The sequence below is a fragment of the Schistosoma mansoni genome, chromosome W, assembly GCF_000237925.1.
Source record: "Schistosoma mansoni strain Puerto Rico chromosome W, complete genome".
Taxonomy (NCBI): Eukaryota; Metazoa; Platyhelminthes; class Trematoda; order Strigeidida; family Schistosomatidae; genus Schistosoma; species Schistosoma mansoni.
In genome coordinates, this window is record NC_031502.1 from 48,109,397 (window position 1) to 48,132,615 (window position 23,219).

General features: G+C 30.9%; 1 protein-coding gene across 1 annotated transcript in view; it reads right to left on the reverse strand.

The window, feature by feature from the left end:
* Smp_130560 (putative cell adhesion molecule) overlaps positions 1 to 23,219 on the reverse strand; it is a gene marked incomplete at both ends in the record, with an annotated part of 56,459 nt that overhangs the window by 31,328 nt on the left and 1,912 nt on the right. Inside the window, 4 exons of the mRNA XM_018789957.1 lie at positions 1,336 to 1,680; positions 7,068 to 7,331; positions 8,810 to 8,926; positions 16,689 to 16,859. Coding sequence (XP_018655348.1) covers positions 1,336 to 1,680; positions 7,068 to 7,331; positions 8,810 to 8,926; positions 16,689 to 16,859 — 897 coding nt within the window. The remainder of the gene's footprint in view (positions 1 to 1,335; positions 1,681 to 7,067; positions 7,332 to 8,809; positions 8,927 to 16,688; positions 16,860 to 23,219) is intronic.

The following is a 23,219-nucleotide window of genomic DNA, read 5'->3' on the forward strand; positions in this document are numbered from 1 at the left end:
TTATTCTTATTTCGTAAGGTCATATATAAATGAAAACATTGAAAATATAATGAATGACGTTATCTTATCTAAAGTATTATAAATGGGTCAACGAATATATAGTATGAAGAGTAAGAAGAAGATACACCCCTTTCTTCCCCATTATTTTTTTTATAATCATTGGACTACAAAACAAACTAGTAGGGCGAAACATTTATTGGAAAACTGTTTCCTATGGTTATTGTAATTTAAACCGAATTCGTTGCACAAAAATCAAGTGTTAAGTCATAAAATTAATGATGTGGTTATTTACAGCCCCCAAATGTCCTGGTACGGTCGAGAGTGGGGAGAGTCCGCTCTCCTTCTCCAAATGCTCTCACATGGCCACGTATATATAGCCTCTGCTAGGGAAGTCCTATTTACTGCATTCTCGTGGTAGGGGTGTTGTTTACGAAAGTGAGAGGACGAAAAGCGAATGCCCGGCGCCTTAACCGGGTTGGTGGACGCGGAAAGTTCACCTAGGGAAGTTGTCAAACCCTGATTCCAAAGCAATGGTGCACATGGGCTCCAGGATCTTGACGGAACAAATGCGGTATGAATCAATCGTTGGTCACCGACTACCATGGGACTGCATCTGCTTACGATGTTCCACTGCCTTGTGGATCAGACCTTTAGGTCGAAGGCTCCGGGTGTGGCTCCATAAGAAAACCACCTGTTTTGGTTTGGGCACCCAGGCAGTATCACAGACCTCACACAAATCAAATGAGATTCGTGTGGCGCATATGTATCTGGTGCCTGCTTGTACCAATATTTATGGATTTAAATAAAATAAATTACAGCAATTCCAAAGATTCTAGAGGATAGGCATAACGGCATTACGTGGTATATCTCTCAAGAGTGACTATGTATATAGAGTTCCCATAATATCCTCGTAAAAGGTCCATTTAATTCAAGTGGATTCCAGACACATTTAGATGTGAGGTTAGCTAACTCAATACTAGTGGTTAAAGTTTAGTAATAATCAGAAATACACGTACAGATCAACCTAACGTTATGATTTATAGTTTTCATATTTTTATACGAATTTATATTAAAAAAAAGCAATATCATAAGGCATATACAAAGTTTTTATTATCATTTCGAACAGCACCATCAACTTTTGCTACCACACGATAAGAATAGTCTAGGTAAATAACAATTTTCGGGTCAAAATTAATCCTTATTATCAATAAAATAGACAATATGGCGTAATCACTTGGCAAGTAATATAATTCATGTTTAGAAATTTTATTTAAAACGAGATTTGGGGAAAAAATTTAAAGAAAATAACAAAGTAAAAACAGAAGGAAGACTTACGTAATTCTTTTGTCATAAAAGTTACTTTATTACTTGGGTCAGACATTCCCAATAAATTATTGACTGCACAAACTTCTACCACATACATTGTATACGGTTTTAAATCAGTTAATTTATATTGTAATGCACCATGTAAGTGAAATTGTCTTGACGGAATATCTGTTATTTGTTTTTTATTTGTAATTGTTTGTCCATTCTCCATTTCATATAAAAATACTGTATATGAATCAACAGTACGTGTAGTAGTCGTAGTGGTTTGTTGAATATTAGCTGGTGACCATTGGAGAAAAGCAAATGTTGGTCCTTTTTCTAAACACATTAAATCGACAGGGGGTGGGGGAACTTCTGTAAATTAAACAGAAAAAATGCAGTTGTAATTTTAATTATAAAGATTTATAGAATGATTTCTGTAGCTGTTTAACTTAATTATTTACTGAAGTACATGTTAAATATGGAAGTGGATTTCAGTTTAAGAACATACAACTTTAAGTGAAGTGGGCTGGTTTTAGTTTGTTGAGAGTTGATCAGCTTTGTAAATATAGTTAATCAAATATCCATTGGAAAGATGAAACAATAATTTCTGGTTTTGACCATATGTTCAGTTTTGATAACTATAAATCAAAAGATAATATCTGATAGTATTATGATAAAATTATTCACAATCAACTTAAACGTCAATCATTAACTTCAGTAAGTGATAATAAAACGTTTTTTTTCAGTCGACAGTTTTTAAGTATACTATTGCTGAGAAATGATACATGTGTAAAACTGCTTAATTTTCATTAAAATCTGTGAGATCAGAAGTAGAAATAATTGATCACAGAACAAGCTGGAGAATGAATAAATTACATACTGAATTTTCTGAGTCAACTGTCTAGTTCAGTAAGCGGAAGAAGCCAAAAATAGTAAGTATGAACAACAGAAGGAGAAGCAAAAAGGAATTCAATAAAGATCTAACAAATGATAAAACTATTGTTGTTCAATTTAGAATGACATTTTTTAATAATTTATGTTTGCAAACTATGTATATTTTAAGATTAGTTTTAGAGTGATTTCAGACAGCATAGTTTATTTTGAGTTAGAAGAATTTACTTGATCACTTTTATATTGCTACATATTCTAAATGTTTTAACCCTAGATACAGGGTATGAGGAAGAAAATCAGTCTTAAAATTGGTATATCGATTTAAGGTGATTTTTGTCCAGTTAACTTCTAACCATAACAATCCACTCCTTCATAGACTACTACTACTTTGGTGAAAATAAAGCAGGAGTTCTATACTTGAACACCTAATCGACTGTAGTCATTCTACGGATCCACAGTCTGATTTTATGGTTGTTTATATGATTCATTCAAATTCACCTAGATTTCTTCGTATCAAACTCCTAAAAATAGCCAAAGCTCTTGCCATCCATGAGCTCAAACCAGAACTATGCGTACAAAAGAAGTACGTCTTATCATTATCGTTACCTTGGCCTTAATATTAATATTAATATCATTCTATTATTATTATTTATTATTATTACTCTATTTCCCCTTTATATGTTCTCATTATTTTATTCGTGAATACTTATCATATCACCTTATTTATTTTTACACCTCTATGACCTTTAATGACCTTTAATTATTGTAACCAAAACATTCTATTCATTTTAATCATCTTATTATATTCACTAAATTTATTGTTACTACTCATATTACGCAATCTAGTATTATAACCTGGGTTATTAGTGTTCACATTTCCTCGCGGATTTAGTACTTTAACAAAACATTTCCATATATATACGGTTGTACAACTTGATAATAAATTCGTTGAAAAGAGATCCCTTCGCTGAACTTCGTGTTTTAATAAGCCTTACACTAAGACACAAGAAAATGTCTGATACAATCTAGCTATTACCTAATCAATAGTGATCATGATATAAAATAGTCAGTTAGAGATTTTCTTCTATTCTGAAACAAAATTTTACTGAACTACATAGAAACTCCACTATAATTAAAGATGTCAATAATGACATTTAGTACTCTCAGACAAATATAAAAACATTAATAATCAACTTATGTTGAGGTACAGTAGGTAATTGTTAAATATATACATAGGTAAATATCTATATTCACTTTCTAATTTTCATTGGCTCTCTATTTTGGTGTTAAATGTTTTTCTCTTTAAATTCTTTTTTATTTTTATTCAAATGTCCCCAATTGAAATTTAATCAATTAAACTTAGATACAATAGAAGCTTTAAAATAAATCAATTTAAGTTTTATTCTGTTTAGTTAAAAAAAAATTTTTTATTTTTTTTCGAAAAAAATATTTTTTTTTCAATAAAATCTAGTTAATTTAACCATAACTAATCTGTTTATTTTTTTAAAATGTTCACTTTCTTAACTATTTTTAAAAAAAAGAATAAGAGAATTGGATAAAATAATAGGATTCAATAACCAAGGCAAAAATTTTTTTTGCTTTTTTGTTTTTTTTTTGTTTTTCGATATTGGAACAAAAAAACATTTGGATATTTGACATTATGTGTCATTTGGTTATTGTTAATTTTTTTTTATTTTTTTTTGTTACCATGACCTATTATCCACATTTTTTCATAAGACTAAAAAAGAATCAATTCTACTATTTTTTTATAGAAATCTACAATCAGAAAAATGAATAAGACTGATGACGACAATAATTATGTTCATAACAATGAGTTGGCTTGGTTGAATCATTGATTTGTTTAAAGAATTGTTATTGGAAATTTTAATTAAAGCATTTGATCTGGGATATTAACTGATTTGGCAATGGACATCAATATACATTGATCGTATGACAGATATTAACAATAGTAGTTGAAAGTTATATGTTATCAGTGAGTAGTCAATACCGGATCAGATATAAAAACTAGAACATTACTGTCTAGCTTTATTTCCGTTAGTTCAAAACCATTAATGTTTGGTACAGTGGTAATTGTTTCTTAAGCCAATCAGTTTGCAGTATAACAAGATCATCTGTGAGTGTTATTAGTGACAAATGTTTTTGTTTTCTAACATTTCTCACTGTTCACTATGATTTTAGGAATTGATCTCGGGAGCACTGAGTCCCACAACTGATCTTTGGTAGGATTATTGAGAAGTCTCAGGATACAATGATACAGCTTTCTAACGCTGGGTTGATCCGAATAAAGTGTCGTTAGTTAGCGACGGAAACTACCGTTAAATTTTTCGGGTAGAAATCTATATTAAATAATATATTAATAATTTTAACGGAGTATCTAAATTTACTTCGTTAGAATTTGTACTCTGCACTCATTCCTAGGTATATCTTGCAGATTCATATCGTGATAGTTTTGAAATTTTTGATTCGCTCTTCAAAATATGGGGAGGTAGTTCAGTGTTAACGAATTTTAGTTTGACTGAAATTAAATCATACCGTATTATGTGTCCTTTAAGTAGCCATATTATCACAACTGAAGATATTCACAAGATTTTCTCGATCAATGTGTATCACATTTCTTGAATTTAAATATAGTCAAACGACTTCTTCATTAGATAAACACTTCTGTAAGGTTCCATTATGGAACGATACGGTTGTTATAGTCCTTCCTGATTTTCAATGGCTTTTTAAGTTGAATTCATTAAGTTTAAATTTCCACAAACCTTTCATTATCATAATTTCTTAGGATTTTATTTTAGCTTTTGTCTGTACAGGTTGATTCCTCGCCATTTGATGCTGCGTTAACTGAGTATTTTAGTACGCCGATTCTCCTAGTGGTACTATAAATTTAGTTGAGAATACTGAAAAACCAGAACGTTAGTTGTTGAGAAAGTGTATTCTTAATAATTCACAAAATCCACATGCATGAGAGAGGCAAGCACACTGGAAAGTCAGTGAATGAATCTGTGTATCGCTTACCCCATTCATCACATGTCTTTGATTTGTTTTTGTGTGATTATAAATAATAAGTTACGCTTTGTCATAATAAGTCGGCTTACACTCCTTCTCCGCCTTTCTTCGCTTTCTCGTTTTCCATTCATAATGTTTATGTTTGAAGGGAACTCATCCGACGCAACCTATATTTGGCTTCTTGTTACTACCATAACATAAACGGGGCAAGCATAGGTAATATACGTGGATAAATAGAAGATTTATGTTCATAGCATATTCATACGTTTACCCGAATCGAAGTCAGATTAGAGAGCCACAAAAAGTCACTCAAAATTCTAAATTGAAGTTGTGTTTGCAAAAACAATTTATAGATCCCTCATTTATTCATGTTCATGTCGAATGCCCACAAGAAAGTTTATTTTCTGTTGGAATCAATTTCCTTTGTTGTTATCCATATTAGATAGAGTTTAGTTTAATATTAGGCTTCCTGAAATTAACACTTCAATTTTCCCCTTAACGATAATATATATATATATATATCATACATTTCTTTATTTATAACTGTTTTATTAAAATGATGTAGTAAATTACTGATCACCATTCATTATATTATTATTCCAACATGCAGGCAGTCTATTTCTGGACCTTAATTATACACATCTATGGGGTTGTCTACTTATGAAAATAGACATTTCGATTAGCATTATAAGCAGAGATGGATCAAGGATGAGAGCGGAATCTAGGAGACACGTTTCTTCCTACTCGTGACTCGTCAGCTGGATGTACCTGCATGCCTAAATATCAATGGGAAGATCCAAACAACATTTTAATAGTATTCGGCAATAGACTGCTAACGATTACTAGATTTAGGCAGATTAAATATTGAGCTTCTTTGTAAGAAGACAATTTACTTGAAACATTTTTAAGAAACATATTCTCACTCATGTGTGTAAATTGAACATACGTGCATTATACATGTTTCCAGATTTTAGTTACTGGCTTTTAAGCATGACATCAAAATATGTCTTGTCAAACAATAACAAAAGAACATATTTTATATGCTGGGCTTACTGTTAAATAAATTGAGTTAATTACATGATTATCAAGGAATTTGGCTTTCACTTTGTTGTTGATCAAAGAGTTAATGAAATTGCATAGAAGGGGCTTGATTATAAAATTATAAAAAGTTAGTTTATAAGACTGTATCTAAATTTAATTTGTACGTTGTTATTTTAATCAACTATGTAACTAGATTAACTGATCAAACGTTTACAACAAAGTGTTAAGGAGTTGTTGAAATATGATGCAGCTGTCGAAATAGATCATTAAATAAATTATTAATTTGAAGAAAGTGGAATAATACCCTGTGACGAAGAACATGAGAACTCATAATTTATAATTGAGGATCCAGCCAGCAACAATTTTCGCTTCATATAAAATTAAAATCATCAGCGGTTGTACGGCAATATAACTTTGTTATCAACAAGTGCTTCGAATTTAGAATGTCACATTTTTGAGAAAGTGATTATCTCAAGTCTTCCATCTATTATTTTACTATAACTAAAAAATGACATCTAATCAGAATGGCCATTTAGTGCTGTCAAAATATTTTTGTTTTCGATTCATGGTTTTCAAATAATCAAATATTTTGGGATGAGTTGGTTTCTATCTACCGATTATAAGCTACAGTCAAGGAAGTGAAGTGATTATTAAGTTCTCAGATCATCCTAGGTTTTTGAAAAAAGTCATACATCCTACCTAACTGCATACAACCTACTTGGTTTCCTTATATTAAAATCATTTTTAAAGATTATCAAATTCTCAGTGAATGTTCACATTTTAATTCATTAATTACTTACCGATTATTTGGATTCTAACAGGATGTTGTACAGTCCCAAGACTATTGTTCGCTTCACAAATATATCTTACAGGCTCTGTAATATCTGCTAGATATAATGTTGAAGTACCTTCAGTAAAATCTGTAATAGGTCGTTCACTATCAGTAAGCCATCTAGTGGTTGTAGTAGGATTTCCTGCTGCACGACAAGTTAAATTTGCATTATGTCCAAAACGTACTCCAACTTGATCAATTTTATCAATTATTTTTGGTACAAAATAAGTATCTGTAACCAATAAAATACAAAAAGTACATTCCGGAAAAAAAAATTATATTAAGCAAACATAGTAACCATGTTTATTTGTTAAATTGTGAGTAGTTTGAATAAACATTGAAAAAAAATTAATAATTTTATAGTCAATATCTTATTATATGGGAATAAAGTCATATTGAAACGTATGACAGAATAGTGTTATCCAAACATATATACATAGGGTGGATTGAATGAATATTAATCAGATTAATTTCATAAAACTATTATCCCATTGTGATTATTATGATAATAACCGTATTTCAATAAAGGTGTAAAATGTGTTGATGTTTTGTCTATGATAATTACATAGTAACAACAAAAAGAAAAAAACTGAAAATAATTTTCAATATTAGTTCATTTCCAGTCCATTTTAATGAAAAATAATTTTGGAAACTGTATTACAATATTTGAATATGAATTTGCGCTATGAGATAATGATGTTTTTGGTAATATATTGATCTGTGAACTAGATAAATTAGCTGTATGATTTACATCATCGTTCTGGATAACAAAATCAGAGTTTACTTCAGGTGGAAGTAAATGTAATAATCACTTTGTAATTGTTAATTCTGTTTATTTTGGGGCCCATGTTTGTGATTGGTTGTTTACATTATTAAACTACCTAACTCAGTGAACATAACACACATAGTATTTTAGAACAGTAATAGTTTCTGAAGACACTCAAAATAATGCAGTCAACACTTTAATTTTTGGAAAAAAACCCTTTTTGGTTGCAATCTACTAAATCACTTCAAGGCTTGAAAGTAGCTTAAATAAATTGAATTCATGATACTAAAGTCTAGACTGATTATTGCTTATCAGTAAAATGCTATCGTAACGATCATTGACTCAATACTTGGTGCTTAGTAACTTAAGATTGAAGACACTAGAGAACATTTTTAAGCTTTATTTCTTTTTATGAATATTATTTGATTTCATATTTAAGTTAACCAATAATTTTAAACGATGTTAATCGTCAAAAGATTCTGTGAAGCTTGTGCGTAATCATGATTACTTTATAGATTATTTCGCTTTTGATTTGAATTCCAACTAAGATACACCCGAATATGTGTACTACTTTCTGCCTGATCTGAATACTTGTCAATTTATGACTACAAGAGAACAAAGTTGACAGTTCTAGGGATTACTGATCGTCAAATCATTGCGGCAAGTACAACGTATCACACATCTGATATCATTAAATGAAGCTTAGTAGCTAAAGTGAAGATAAATACATTTTCCTTTTACATATAAAGGTAAAATGATGTACATTATGCTGGTTCAAAAAACCGGAATCAACTAAATCATCGAATAAATAACACAGTTCAGAATATCTACTCTTTGTTCAAAGGTGATCAAGTCAGTGAATGAATAACATCTCAACTGAATACATACCGTTAACATTACTATCTACTTGTAAGTTACACAATTATTGATGAAACAGAACTTACTTTTAACTCTCAAATAAGCTTTTGAACTTAATACTGATCCAGCTTGATTAGAAACTAGGCATTCATAGTGTCCTTCATCTGATAATAATAGATGTTCAAATAATATTGAACCAGTCCCTTAAAAATGAAAGAAAATTACAAAAAAAATGCTGTTTCGATAACAGTGAAATCATAATAGTAACGTTAAAAGCAATCGCATAATATTAAAAGAAGAAGAGTATTACATATTTCGTCCATCTATCGTCATTTAACGTTTGTGAATATCTGAATGATAGAATAATTCACTATTTATAGAAGTGAAGCCGATTTGTCAATGATCAAACATCTTGTTGGATAAATGTTATTTATTGTTAAGTTGATATATATTCTGGAATTTATTTACACAATATTCATGAAACATACTTCTGTTAGTGATATATGTCTAGTACTTACATTTCAGGTTATGCATTCTGTGAAACTGAAGTGTAGTTCAAATTATGAAGTATGATGGAAAAAAGGAATGATATATTCCTTTCTTGTTCGAATAGGAATACTTCATTAGACTTTATAACTGTTGTAAAACTAAGTTGACTTGTTAAAAAGCAGCTCGCATATGTCTTAATTTAACCTAACTCCCTGAAAATAAGATTTTCCTTAATGTAACTTTTGAATTATTGTAATGTATCATAATAGTCGTTTGACCCATATTAGGGCGTTGTAAGTAAATGATCTCACAGTTGTCGTAAAACAACTTGATCAATAAGTGGATATAAACATTGAAAGGTTTTAACTTCATTATTCAGTATTACTTAGGGAAATAAGGCACTCAACAATAATAAATTTGCCGAATTTTGAAATCCTGTTTTATAAAATGAATGAAAGGTAAACTCATTTCCAAGTACGTTAAATATTATGAAACTTCATACAAATTATTACAAAAAATGTCTAGGGAAACTGTTAACTACAAATGGTGCTTGTCTTGATTGCGTCACAGATTGGAATGTACAATTAAATTCTCCCATTAAAAGCCTAATACGACTCACTATGAAAAAGTTAATATTTACTCAAAGGATGACTTGAACAAAAATCTGTGTTTCTATATGTTTTTACATCGTGTGTAATCAAAATATTGAACTATAAACAATGTTTATATATGTAATGAGCAACAAAAGATTGTGAATAGTGAGTTTAAATGGTCCAGATTTTTAGTGAAAATGTTAAGAGTAAACAAAGTGTTCTTCATGGAAACCATGTAAATTTTTATTGTACTTTTAGCATATATATATATAGTAGAGATGAATATCCTTTGATGAAACTATTTTATGAACTGGCACCGGTGGATATAACATTATAAAGCTACTTTCAAACTCCAGGAAGCTATGAGAGTAGAAATTCACTCTCACCTATCCCATTTTTTGTCATCATGACTCTTCGTCAGACACTATAAATTACAATTTTCATGACGCATATATATATATATATATATATATATATATATATATATATATATATATATATATAACATTCAGACGAAAGACCATATCTATTGTTTCTGTTATCTATGTAACAAATCATTAGAAAAAGAATGTGACGTATGTCGGCAAAATGCAAAGTTTTGAGACTTTGTTATACATAACTATTTTTTTTTCATTAAAAGAAATTATCTCTGTGGTAAAACTTAATCATGTATAGCTAAATAATAAACAGGCTTCTTTGTCATATTTTCTTTGCATACATAGATACACATTATATAGACATAAATATGTACAAATGCTTCCTAAAAGATGAAAAATGCTTTATACACAAAAGGTATGTAAGAAAACATATGTAAAAGAAAAGAGGTTAAATATGAAATTTTGTAGCCGACAAGATTTATAAGCATAATGTTAGCATAAATCTAAATTATGAAATTAATATAATGCTTGTTATATTTTAATAACCCTTATGTAATACTGGTTATGTCATATTATTAGCATGGATGGCTGTCTAAAGCCAATTTTCCATGTCTAATGAAATAAGGAGATAAAAGTGACTTTTTTATGGTGTTGAAATCATTTCTTATATGAATTTTCATGTTTATATGATTAGGAATTCATAACAGACCTAAAAAGAGAAACTAAACAATAGAACCAAGGGTTTTGATAATGAATTCATTGATAACTTGTTATTATTCTCGTAATAACCACTAATTAAATGATCTAGATCATGAATTAAACCCCAAGGGATATTTGAAATCCATCCTGGTTGAATCTATGGAAAATCGTAGAGATAAGTTTGTGTGTTGGCTTGAAATTTGAAAAAAACGTATCTCCAGTGTTTGACCCAGGTTTTTGTTTTTACAGAGTACATTGTTTCCTTGAGGTGTCCAAAAACACCACACTAACGAGTATCGAATGGTTTTTGACATAAGTTCATTACTTCATGTTGATCTCTTACAATAATCTAAAATCCGAAAATAGTGAACGCGATCTATTCAATCAGCCTAATGAATAGGTTGATCAGATCTGACCAGCTTTTAGGACTCGATAAACATAACCTTGGTTACAATTCAGTTATCGGTGAGTTGAAATGAATGGTTGTGCAAGTACATCAGACGTAAGTTGAATAGATTATCACTTTTATTTATGTACTCCAATGAATATTTATTTCTGAGAAAAACTGATCTATATTTTGCTCTTTGCGAGGTTGTTGTTTTCTGCTCTATCAGGTAAAAGACCATAGGACAACCTCGGTTTTCAAATGATCAGTTTTTCAGTAGTATAAAACAGAATCGTCTGAATATAACTATCTTCTGGTTGCTTTTTTGATTAGCTATCTTCTGTTTCTTTTACAACAACGATATAAACCCATACAATAATCTTTATTAAAAAGTTATTATAAATTATTTTGACTGATATTATTAGTTGTTTCGATTTCTAATTTCTTCATTTGCTTGTTATTGAATCGATTTTTGGTTAGAAAAACAGTTATTTCAATCATTGCTCTGACCAAGATAAACTGTATCTTTATATGACTACTCAAATAATCCTATCAAATATAGTTTAAGAAGACAATAAACCAAGGTACATTTATGGAACAGTGACATTAATTCAATGAAAGCCATTGTTAAACAAATGTTCATCATTGAATATCTTTTCAGGAATGTCAATTGCTGTATTTTTTTAGAAAAAAGAAAACACAACTGAAGCAAATAAGCAAACTTCCATTACATTTCAAAAAGCCGAAATCAAATAATTCAATGCATGAGGATAAAAAAAGTGGATTGCTTTTAGTGGATTAAATTATTTTAATTTATTCGCCAATGACAATCGTTTTTTTATTTATTTAGTGGTAGATTCAAACAAACTGTTTTTAATTGTTTTATGTAAAATTAATAATGAAATTTCGATTTTGTTTTCACTGTTATTGATCAAATGCTTTGTTTGACTATAATATCAATAAGTGACATTATCAGAAGGATGAAAGTTAAAAAGTACATCTCTGTGTTTTTTTACACATCATTTGGATTCAATTACTATTAGTGAGCTGTATATGCAAAAATTTATGTTCGAATAGATTTCTTAGTATTCTATAGCACAGTAGTAGGTAGATACTTTGTAAGTAACTAACATGAATCCAAAGATGATGTCTATTAATTATTTTATACAATAACATTCTGTTAAAAAAAGCAAAAACTGAAATAATGATGAACTTGACTATAAGCTCTATGATTTATAAATGTTGTTGATTGTATTGATGAGTATAAAGATATCAAACTGTTCTAAGTATAAGTTTCAATTAAGTCCTATAAGTAGAATAATGCATTAGACTTCCTCTTAACATAATTCAACTATTAAAACAAAACAAAAACACAAATGATCAAAATTGGAGATATAAGTATAACACGCATAACACAGGATATTGAAATATAGAACTTTTTTTCAAATGACCTCTTAATAAACTTTTTTAGAAAATCTATTAAAATTTCACTAATTCATCTACTTAATAGACTCAATATATTTAATAATATTTAGATCAATTTGTAATGTGTTACAAGCAAAGATGGAAAGTGGCTAGCAGTGGAATCCAGGACGCGCGTTTCGTCCTATTTGGGACTCGTCAGCTGAATGTATCTGCATCTCAGAGTTGTTGTTCACTATGAGACTCGAACCCAGTACCTTTCGCTTCAAACACCATCGCGTCATCCACTCAGCTACTGAGTCGAGGCAATACGCACAGTATGCACATATGCCAATAAGAGAATGACCAGTTGTAGTCCTAAGCATCAATAGGAAGATTCAAGCAAACAATACTAAAGGAATTCAAACTTCACCCCATTACACAAGCAAGTAGCTATCAGGACTCAGTGGCCGAGTGGATAACGCGATGGCGTTTGAAGCGAAGGTACTGGGTTCGAGTCTCAGAGTGAACATCAACTCTGACATGCAGGTACATCCAGCTGACGAGTCCCGAATAGGACGAAACGTGCATCCTGGATTCCACTACTAGCCACTATCCATCTTTGCTTATAATGCTTGTGAATTGAGGCAATATTGAGGCAATACGCACAATATGCACATATACCAATAAGAGACTGACTGGTAGTAGTCCAAAGCAATAATGGGAAGATTCAAACAAACAATACTAAGTGTATTCTTAATGTGTTTATTGTTTTTTTTGAATGTGTAAAAGCAGAACACGTAAATTTAGAAGAAAAAAAACACACGAAAAACGATCAAAATTCAAGATTATTTATTAATCGATTTTTATTTGAACTTTTTAGATAAAATATAAATTACTTTGACTATGAAGAGCAAAATTTTTTTTTAAAAAAAGAGAAAAAAAAATTGACTTCCGCTTCATTTTGTACGTAATTTTTTCTTTGTATAGTTTTTTATTTTCTATGAATTTTGAGGTATTTATTCATGAAAATAAAATTTAAAAAAAAATAAAAAAAGTGATTTATCCAAGTAACCTTGAAAAATATTGAGAAATCAGTTTTATTTTATTTTATAGATTTTTGAGTTACTATTTCTATTTTCTTTCTTTTTTTTCTATTTAAAGAAAAAAGAAAAGGAAGTTATAAAATTTTAGGGGAGGGGGAATTATTTTCTGTTTTGCAATTTTTTTTAAAAAAAATCTTATTTTATTAGTTTGAGAATGGATATTAACATTTGATTTTGAAAGTGATACGTACTTGAAATGGATTGTATTCTTTATGATGTTATGTAACTTCGATTTATTATGAAAATAAAAAAAAAACTCAATTTGACACTACCTACATTATTTGAAAAAGGTTAATTGACTGATCAATGTTAATAAATACCATGTCGGATATATATGTAAGTTTACCAAATTAAGCAGAATCAATGCTGATGGAGATAATTCCTAATCTTACGTAATCAATAGATGATTATAGTTTTTGAAAGATTCTATTACTAAAATGTTTTGTGAATGTAAGTTACACCTTCATTCTTAAAGTAATATTATTGAAAAATGAACCTTAGCATAGAAATTAGCACTAATATTTGCATGAATGTAATAAATAGTTAGCCTATAATTCTTTGATCGATTAAAACAACATTATATCAGGAAGTATAGGAGAAGATATATTCCTGAAAATGTGACAGTAATTAGAACATTGAACATAGGGTGATTGCTAATAATGTGCAGGTATCAAAGTATATAAAAAATTTTTTTAAATGATCATGATACACAGAATAAGACAGGAATATACTAATGAACTTGAAATGTTCTCATAGCTAATCTTGTTCATAAAAGTTCTAAACCTCCTTTCTATGGAAAATTAAGACAGTGAGAATGACTGTTAATAAAATAATCTGGAATCAGGATTATTAATGTGTTATTCAAAATTTTATTACGATATCTCTCAACTATTACGTTAATAAACCCCTTTTAACTGAGTATAGTGAAACACGATGATGAAGTAAAGTTTCCAATATTCGCATTATTAATATTTTAGTTTTTTGAATCGTACTTATGTCAATTCATGATCCTCTTCAAATTAAATTTCCTTGAATATAATGAATAACTGTACATAAATATTAGTTGAAATATGGCTATAATTTCTGTTGTACTCAGTGATTACAGAAACATTATAGCTATTATAGCCAAGATGAAGTTATTAAAATTACTCATAGAAAGACTATCTATGTAGGCACGAATATTACCCGTAAAATAGTTAGAATGTATTTAAATATTCTATATATAGACTTCCTAAATAATTGAATGATTATTCAAATGCGATAAAGAAGGTCAAACGTAATTTTGAATTATAAAAAGTACACATATGACCATTATGATAGTTAAGATTGTATCAGAAACTTTGTTCTTAGAACATATAGCCACCGGTACAAGACGAAGTTTTATTTATTAAAAAAATATAGTTACGAACAGAATCTTGCATAAAAAGAGAGTAAAACCGAAATGATATTCATCTCAAAAAGTTTATTCAAGAAGAGATGAGATATTTATCAGGTTTGTTGTTTATATCTGTCACTTATAGAAAAAAATCAAACTAGGGCTACTTTACAGAATAAATTTATCATACTTTTCTCTGAAGGTTAAACAAGTACGAAACCAAAGTTCCTTGATTTGATTCCTGCGTGAGTGGTTGCAAGTCTGCATTGTCACAGGGGAGTCTCATAATGAACCGAGACGGGAATCCGATGCTTTCAGGTTTTCAGTTGTAGTTTGACACTATTCGGCACATGATTTCAGTCAGACTCAACAATCACCACAACCCTATACCCAATATTATACTAATCTGTTTAAGTTACGTGATTATTATTATTTTTCTACATTTTCCTACATATCCAACTTCAAAATCCTATACCATGTGATTAAGCTTTATTAAGTCGTAAACTGTTCTATGATTTACTTGAATATAAAATAATAAAAGTCTATATCTTAAAAGCATTACCATTTCATTAATTTAGTTTTTTTTTCATTTTAAAATAAGTTTCATAATGTAACATAAAAAAGCAGTGGTTGTTATGCTAAAGTTTTTAAGTTTTATGGAGACATTTTTAGTGAATATAAATTCATTTTTGCTTAGTTACACATAACTTTTTCCAAATTAGGAAAAAACAATTTAAGGCTTTTCTTTCATTTCTCGTGATCGAATAAAACAGAGTGAATATATATGGTTGTTGATTAAGTTAGTCTCTAACTTGACAAAAATACACTGATATATTCTGCTAAAACGGTATGTGTTAAGCCTTTTCTTGGTAATTTTTTTCTAGTCATTAGATTCACTTAGTATTGTTCGTTTGAATCTTCCTATTGATGTTTAGGAGTGCGACTGGTCAGTTCATCTTAGTCATCAGATTGTTTAATAGAGTTGTTTTAGGTCAAATCCAACATATTATATAGAAGTTATAATTCATAAACTTAACATAATACATTTGCATCAAATGTCTGGGTAACAGCGTAACAATTTACCTTATCATTGTGTCCCATACGATAATAAATTGTCATGAATATTAAGGACTCAGTTTCTTAACCATTTTAATATCAATTCATTTCTGCTGTTAAATGTATATTGCTGACTGCAAAACCATTTGGTTATGTATGTTGTTACATTGTAATACGGGTTACATTATCGGCATTAAGTACAAAATAAGAAAAATTAGCATGTTTGCAATTTTTTTACTTAATTAGTAGCGGAAAGACTTTGTTATTACTATATGAGTTATTCATCTGTTTTAAATCATCTGGATATTAGATATATTAGTACCTGGATAACTAATCATGATCTTAGGAATGTTCACTTAGGAATAACATGAAAATTGTTTAAAAAATACTGTTTTTTTGGATATTTTCACAATGAATCGAACAATCAAGTACATTAATCACTGTAATTATTATTATTTCATTACATTTATTTAATTCGACTTACCAACAAGTGTAATACGTTTATCGGTTGTTTGAATAGGAATTTCATTTTTTAACCAAATTACTGTAGGCTGTGGATGACCGGATACTTCACAATCCATTCTGGCCACATCACCAACAGATGCAGAGCTAGCTTTTGGTGGTACATGTATAATTGGATAACCATCAGGTATACCTACAATAAGTATAAATATATCAGATTATTTTAAATTAAAATAAAGTTATATGAAGGTTTTGTTCAAAATGCTTTGATAAGTTAAAAGTGGTCTATTGAAAAATAGTAAGAGATTAAGTTATAAAGTGTTTGGAAATTTCAAACACTACAAACAGGTTACGTAATCTTCTAAAGATTAATCAAAGTTACCACCTTTAATTATCTAAATAATAATACAGTTGTGTCCGTAAATTTACAAGATTCTTTCATAAATTCTGAAGTAGCATTCTTTCGGTGAAGCTATTAAGTCATCAATAATAAATGTATTTTATGCAGTAAATAGTCAGTTACTTGATGATTAAAGTACATTATTTTTTTAAATATATGTTTAAGGGAGATTATTTAATAAGCACCCGGGCAACATGCAGCCCGCACACAAATCTAATGACTTGTGAATGCATTCGGTTCCCCCTTGTATCAATATTTATGTATTCAAATACATAAATAAGTAGTCTATGCATGGTGAGACTATAATTTATAGACGACTTTTGAGCGGGGCTAGGGCGATCTTAGGAGTATCCACCTAATAGCTAGAACTAAATGAGGATTTCAAAGCACCTTAAGGAATCAGAATTATGATTTACAGTTGATGATTAAAGTTAGGAATTAGATTTAGGGTTTTCATCACGAACTGACATCAGTTAAAACGTCAATAGATGAATAAATTTCGAGCCAAAATCCATGACGTGTTATACCTGATTGGTCCGTTCATAAATTAGTCTCGCCCTATGCATTTTAAATAAACTGATATATTTTTAGAAAAATATAATGAAAACAAAATTAATTATAAGTGAATAATTATGAAATATTATTTAATCAAATTTAGGTAAAGTGAATTCTTTTTAGACTTTATATTTCTAATATGTGTTGTCAGGTAGTATGCATCATGAAAATTTGATGGATACTTCGATTAACTTGAATCGTTAGAGAAAAAACTTATCTAAACCATATATTGCGCTTATAGTTATCTTTAATGTGTGTTATGAAAGTAGCTTAAATTGTTTATAGACACAAATTAATCACTGAGTAGTGAGCTCTATCATGTTTTAAAGTCCCCAGTGAGAGTTCAATTTTATCATTGATGTTATAATGTAGTCAACAGTTTGAGTGAATAGATAGTATTGTTTATTATTTCTAGAGTTTGGTATTTCAAAGCACTCTGCTGGAAATCCAGAATCAAAGAACCATTACAAACTGTCATCTATCACTATGATAAATTCTTAGTTATGTTTACCGTTTAAACTCTGACCTAGGAGTTGAAGGAATAATTATGACGTCTCATGATGAAAGCCGAAATTCTTCGGAAGTCACGAGACCTATGCACCTTCTAACAACCAGAGCAACACTCTTTATAGGTACATGGAACGTCCGGACAATGTGGGAGATAGGAAAGACCAGCCAAATAGCAATGGAAATGAGGAGATACAACTTGGCAGTACTCGGAATCAGCGAAACCCATTGGACACAAACTGGACAACAAAGGCTAGGTACAGGAGAGATGCTGCTGTACTCCGGTTACGAAGGGGAAAATGCTCCACACACTCAGGGAGTTGCTCTAATGCTGTCCAAAGAAGCACGAAATGCACTTGTGGGATGGGAATCTCATGGACCCAGGATAATCAAAGCATCATTCAGAACAAAGAAGCAAGGGATCACAATGAACGTTATCCAATGTTATGCACCCACCAATGATAGCAACGACGATGATAAAGATCAGTTCTATGAAAAGCTGCAATCAATTATAGAGAAGTGCTCACGAAAGGACCTCACAATCCTGATGGGAGATCTAAATGCTAAAGTTGGAGTGGACAACTCAGGATATGAAGATATAATTGGACGACATGGACTAGGAGAGAGAAATGAAAATGGGGAGAGACTTGCAAACCTATGTGCATTCAACAAATTGGTTATGGGCGGCACAATATTCCCACACAAGCGCATACACAAGGCTACATGGATCTCACCGGACCACACCACAGAGAACCAGATAGATCACATCTGTATCAACAAAAAATTCCGAAGATCAATGGAAGATGTGAGAACCTGGAGAGGAGCTGACATAGCTTCAGATCACCACCTGGTTGTGGCCAAGGTGAGACTGAAGCTAAAGAAACACTGGACAACTGGACAAACAGCACTACAAAGGTTCAATACAGCCTTCCTTCGAGATACTGAAAAGCTCCACGAATTCAAAATAACTTTCAATAAAAGGTTCCAAGCTGGCCGTATACTATCAGCAACAGCGTTTTATGGGAGAGGACAAACCAGCTTCCAGCTGAAGAGGAAATTAGGAAAAGACGTTGGAAGTGGATAGGACATACATTAAGGAAATCACCAATGTGCATTACAAGGCAATCCCTAACTTGGAATCTTGAAGGGAAGTGGAAAAGAGGAAGGCCAAAGAACACATTACACCGGGAAACAGAAGCAGATATGAAAAGGATGAATGTTAACTGGAAAGAACTGGAAAGGAAGGATCAGGACAGAGTTGGATGGAGAATGCTGGTGAGCGGCCTATGGTCCTCGACGAGGGGTAACAGGCGTAAGTAAGTAAGTAATGTTTACCGAGGAATTCTAAACTTAATAAATAATAACTTTGGTAGTATCAGCTTATAACCTGCTAAATTTGGACATGAACAGTGATAGACCGTCTATTGGTAACCAATTTTACTATGCCTAAATCTTGATGATAGGATTTTCAAACCTTTATCGATGTTTATCGGCTATTTAATAATAAGAATTATAATTTGAGACAGGAAGAAAGCTTTATAATTGGCTCTCTTGAAACCGTATAAATAAAGCAGTGAATTAAATGGTAAGAATAACAAACGATTCATAACAATATGTGTTCATTTAATACCTATTTTCAAAAAAAAATCATCAATTGTCAATGTTATATGGCTCAACAGAAAACTAAAATGAAATATCTAACCAGTCACCGCTTTTCACTGATTTTATGGCTAATATCAGTTTATGTTCAATAAATCTATTCACATCAAAATAATCTCTACAACTAATAAACTAAGACTTATATGCAAAGAAGGATAGTGGCTAGCAGTAGAATCCAGAAAGCGCGTTTCGTCCTATCTGGGACTCGACAGCTGGTGCAGGTACATCCAGCTGACGAGTCCCAAATAGGACGAAACGCGCGTCCTGGATTCCGCTGCTAGCCATTATCTGTCTTTGCTTATAATGCTTGTGAATTAAGGCAATATCGAGGCAATACGCACATTATGCACATATACCAAATAAGAGACTGACCAGTCGCAGTCCTAAACGTCAATGGGAAGATTCAAACAAACAATACTAAGTGAATAACAAAATGAGTAGCTAGTAAACTTGGCAAATATGTACATCACTTTACCAAACTTTTTTATACAACCAGGTCAGATACCTATCTGCGAGGATTCCAGCAGCCAATCCACGTAAACAGTCAAAGACTTACAATGAAAGACTGAACCACTCCGTGACCTTAAGTTTGGTGTAACGCAACCTTATCGTCAATGGTCTGACAACATGAAGCGGGAAAATTAAGAACCAAAGGTAGGTCCTTAACCAATGCAACGCAATGAACGTTCAGATGAGGAAGAATGAAGAACATAAAGTGCGGCCTGAATAAGGCTTAAAATACAAGACAGGGAAAAGAAACAAATTAGCGATAATACTGTCCAATAAAATGCTGTGTAGGGACTTTCAGCTTGTTCTTTCCATACGGATACCACATTTATTACCAAGCTTTTCAATCGCTCTCCCATCTTTGCTTATAATGCTTGTGAATTGAAGCAATATCGAGGCAATGCGCATAATATGCACATATGCCAAATAGGAGACTGATCAATCGCAGTTCTAAACATCAGTGGAAAGATTCAAATAAACAATATCAAATGAATCTAAATGGAATTATTTTACATATATCTATTAGACAGTATCAAACATAATAATCATGTTTCCAGATAAGCTTAATTATTACTAGTATTCATTCATTCACGTGATTTATCCTAAACAATCAAGTATGAAACGAGTAAAAATCAATAATAGCATATAAACAGTACCTGTTCATATCACTTAACGTTAAATACAAGTAACCTGACTTTCGTGATACTGATCCCTCTTTCACCATCTGTCACTGTTTTCATATTTAAAAACAATGAATTAAAGAGAGTAAGAATAATAATATGACTGAGTACTTTGCTGTTAATGATTGTCCAAAATAAAAATTACATTTGTAATTCATTCGGAAGTACTATTTCATCATAGGTACATTTAATTGTAACGATTATGTTTTATTGATTTGAATTATTCCTAATTTATTGAATATTAAAAATGATAAACTTACTTGCAAGCAAAGATGGATAGTGGCTAGCAGTGAAACTCAAGAAGCGCGTTTCATCCTATTTGGGACTCGTCAGCTGGATGTACCTGCATCTCAGAGCTGATGTTCAATCTGAGACTCGAATCCAGTACCTTTCGCTTCAAACGTAATCGTGTTACCCAATCAGCTACTTGCTTGTGCAATACTAATTGAATTTAAACCTCACTCCATTGCACAAACAAGTGGCCATCAAGACTCAGTAGCTGAGTGGATAACGCGATAGCGTTTGAAGCGAATGGTACTGGATTCGAGTCTCAGATTGAACAACTCAGATGCAACCACATCCAGCTGACGAGTTCCAAATAGGACGAAACGAGCGTCCTGAGTTTCACTGCTAGCCAATGTCCTTCTTTGTATATAATGCTTGTGAATTAAGGCAATGTCGAGGCAATACGCACATTATGCACATATGCCAAATAAGAGACTGACCAGTTGCAGTCCTAAACATCAATGGGAAGATTCAAACAAATAATACTAATTGAAGATAAACTTAATTGTTTGACTTTTGAAAATGTTTCATCTACAAATTTTATTTGTAATAATTAAAGTTTACAGGAAAAACTTTACCATTAAATAAATGCTGTTGTACTAAATATATAATGAGTTTGTAATTAGCATAATCTAGCAAAATGGAATAAGGTTGGAATGATTATTTCTGTAGCAACGATTATCAAACATTTCATCATTCAAATCAATTATTATTGTTCTGTAACTAAGTAGGCTTTTGAACTTTAAAGAGTGATATGTGTATTTATTTATAACACTGACTTACACCTGTTACTCTTCATAGAAAAGCATAGGCCGCTTATCAGCATTCTCCATCCAGCTCTATCCTGGGCAATTTATTTATTTATAAAAGATTAAAATTAATTGATCTTTTGTCATTTGTAAGTACTGATATGTCCAGACTTTGACTGGAAAGGTGAGAACATGTTTCTCAATGTTCTGTTTTCCCTCACTTATTTTTAAAACAGCACTATTGTGTTGGATAAAGAGTATTACAATTTCATTTATTCAGAATAAATTAGTCACTACAAAAACTCAATTATTCAGTGTAATACTATCAAAGCGATTGAGTGCTTCCTATGTGTTTGAAAAATGATTTAGGGTTTACGTATAAAATATACATGTGCTGTATCAAAATTAGTATTGACTGATAGAATCTTATAGCAATGAAAGTCATTCTGGAGTTAGTGAAATTTAATGTTAGAAAATTACACCACACCACTGCCTTACAATCGGAAGGTTCATCTTTCATGCTATCGTTGCGTATTCTTATAAATGAAATCACTCAGTAACTAGGTTCTTTTATAATGAAAGTTAGTCGATTTAGAAAAATCTCAGGTGAGTAATCAATGAAGGTTAACAAATTTCTTATAAACGTTAGGAATAATGATGTTTAATCGATTAACTTGACATTTTGCCTTACTATTAAATTTTGTTACAAGGTGTTGTTCAGACTGTTGAATATCATAGTTGGCACTTATCACTGATCTTAGATAGAAAGCGAATGAAACCCATGAATCAATAGACAGCTAGTACGGAAGTCTTGAGCACTGAGCATCTATGACTTAAGCAGGGGTTGAACCCGGAGCTTTAAGCCTTGAATAGCTGAGTGGGCACCTGATGACGTACATTTCTGGGTTCGACCAATTTGCTATATTGGGAATTGTTAAAAAGTAACACTCATGTGCTTTTTGTTGTTCCATGATTTTACAAAAACGACCAGTAACTGACAGACTACATTTTTGAATATCAATAATACTAATTTTGTGGATGTGTACATTTTTATTTCTCTTGCTTATGAAACACGACAACTTTTAAAGCAAATAAAAATTATTAATTCTAAATATCACAAAAGGACTTCTGTTAGAGATCCATTAAAAACTATAGGAAATCAACGTTTGTTTTTGCTTTGTCTTTGTTTCTTAATGTCTCCTGGGGTTATA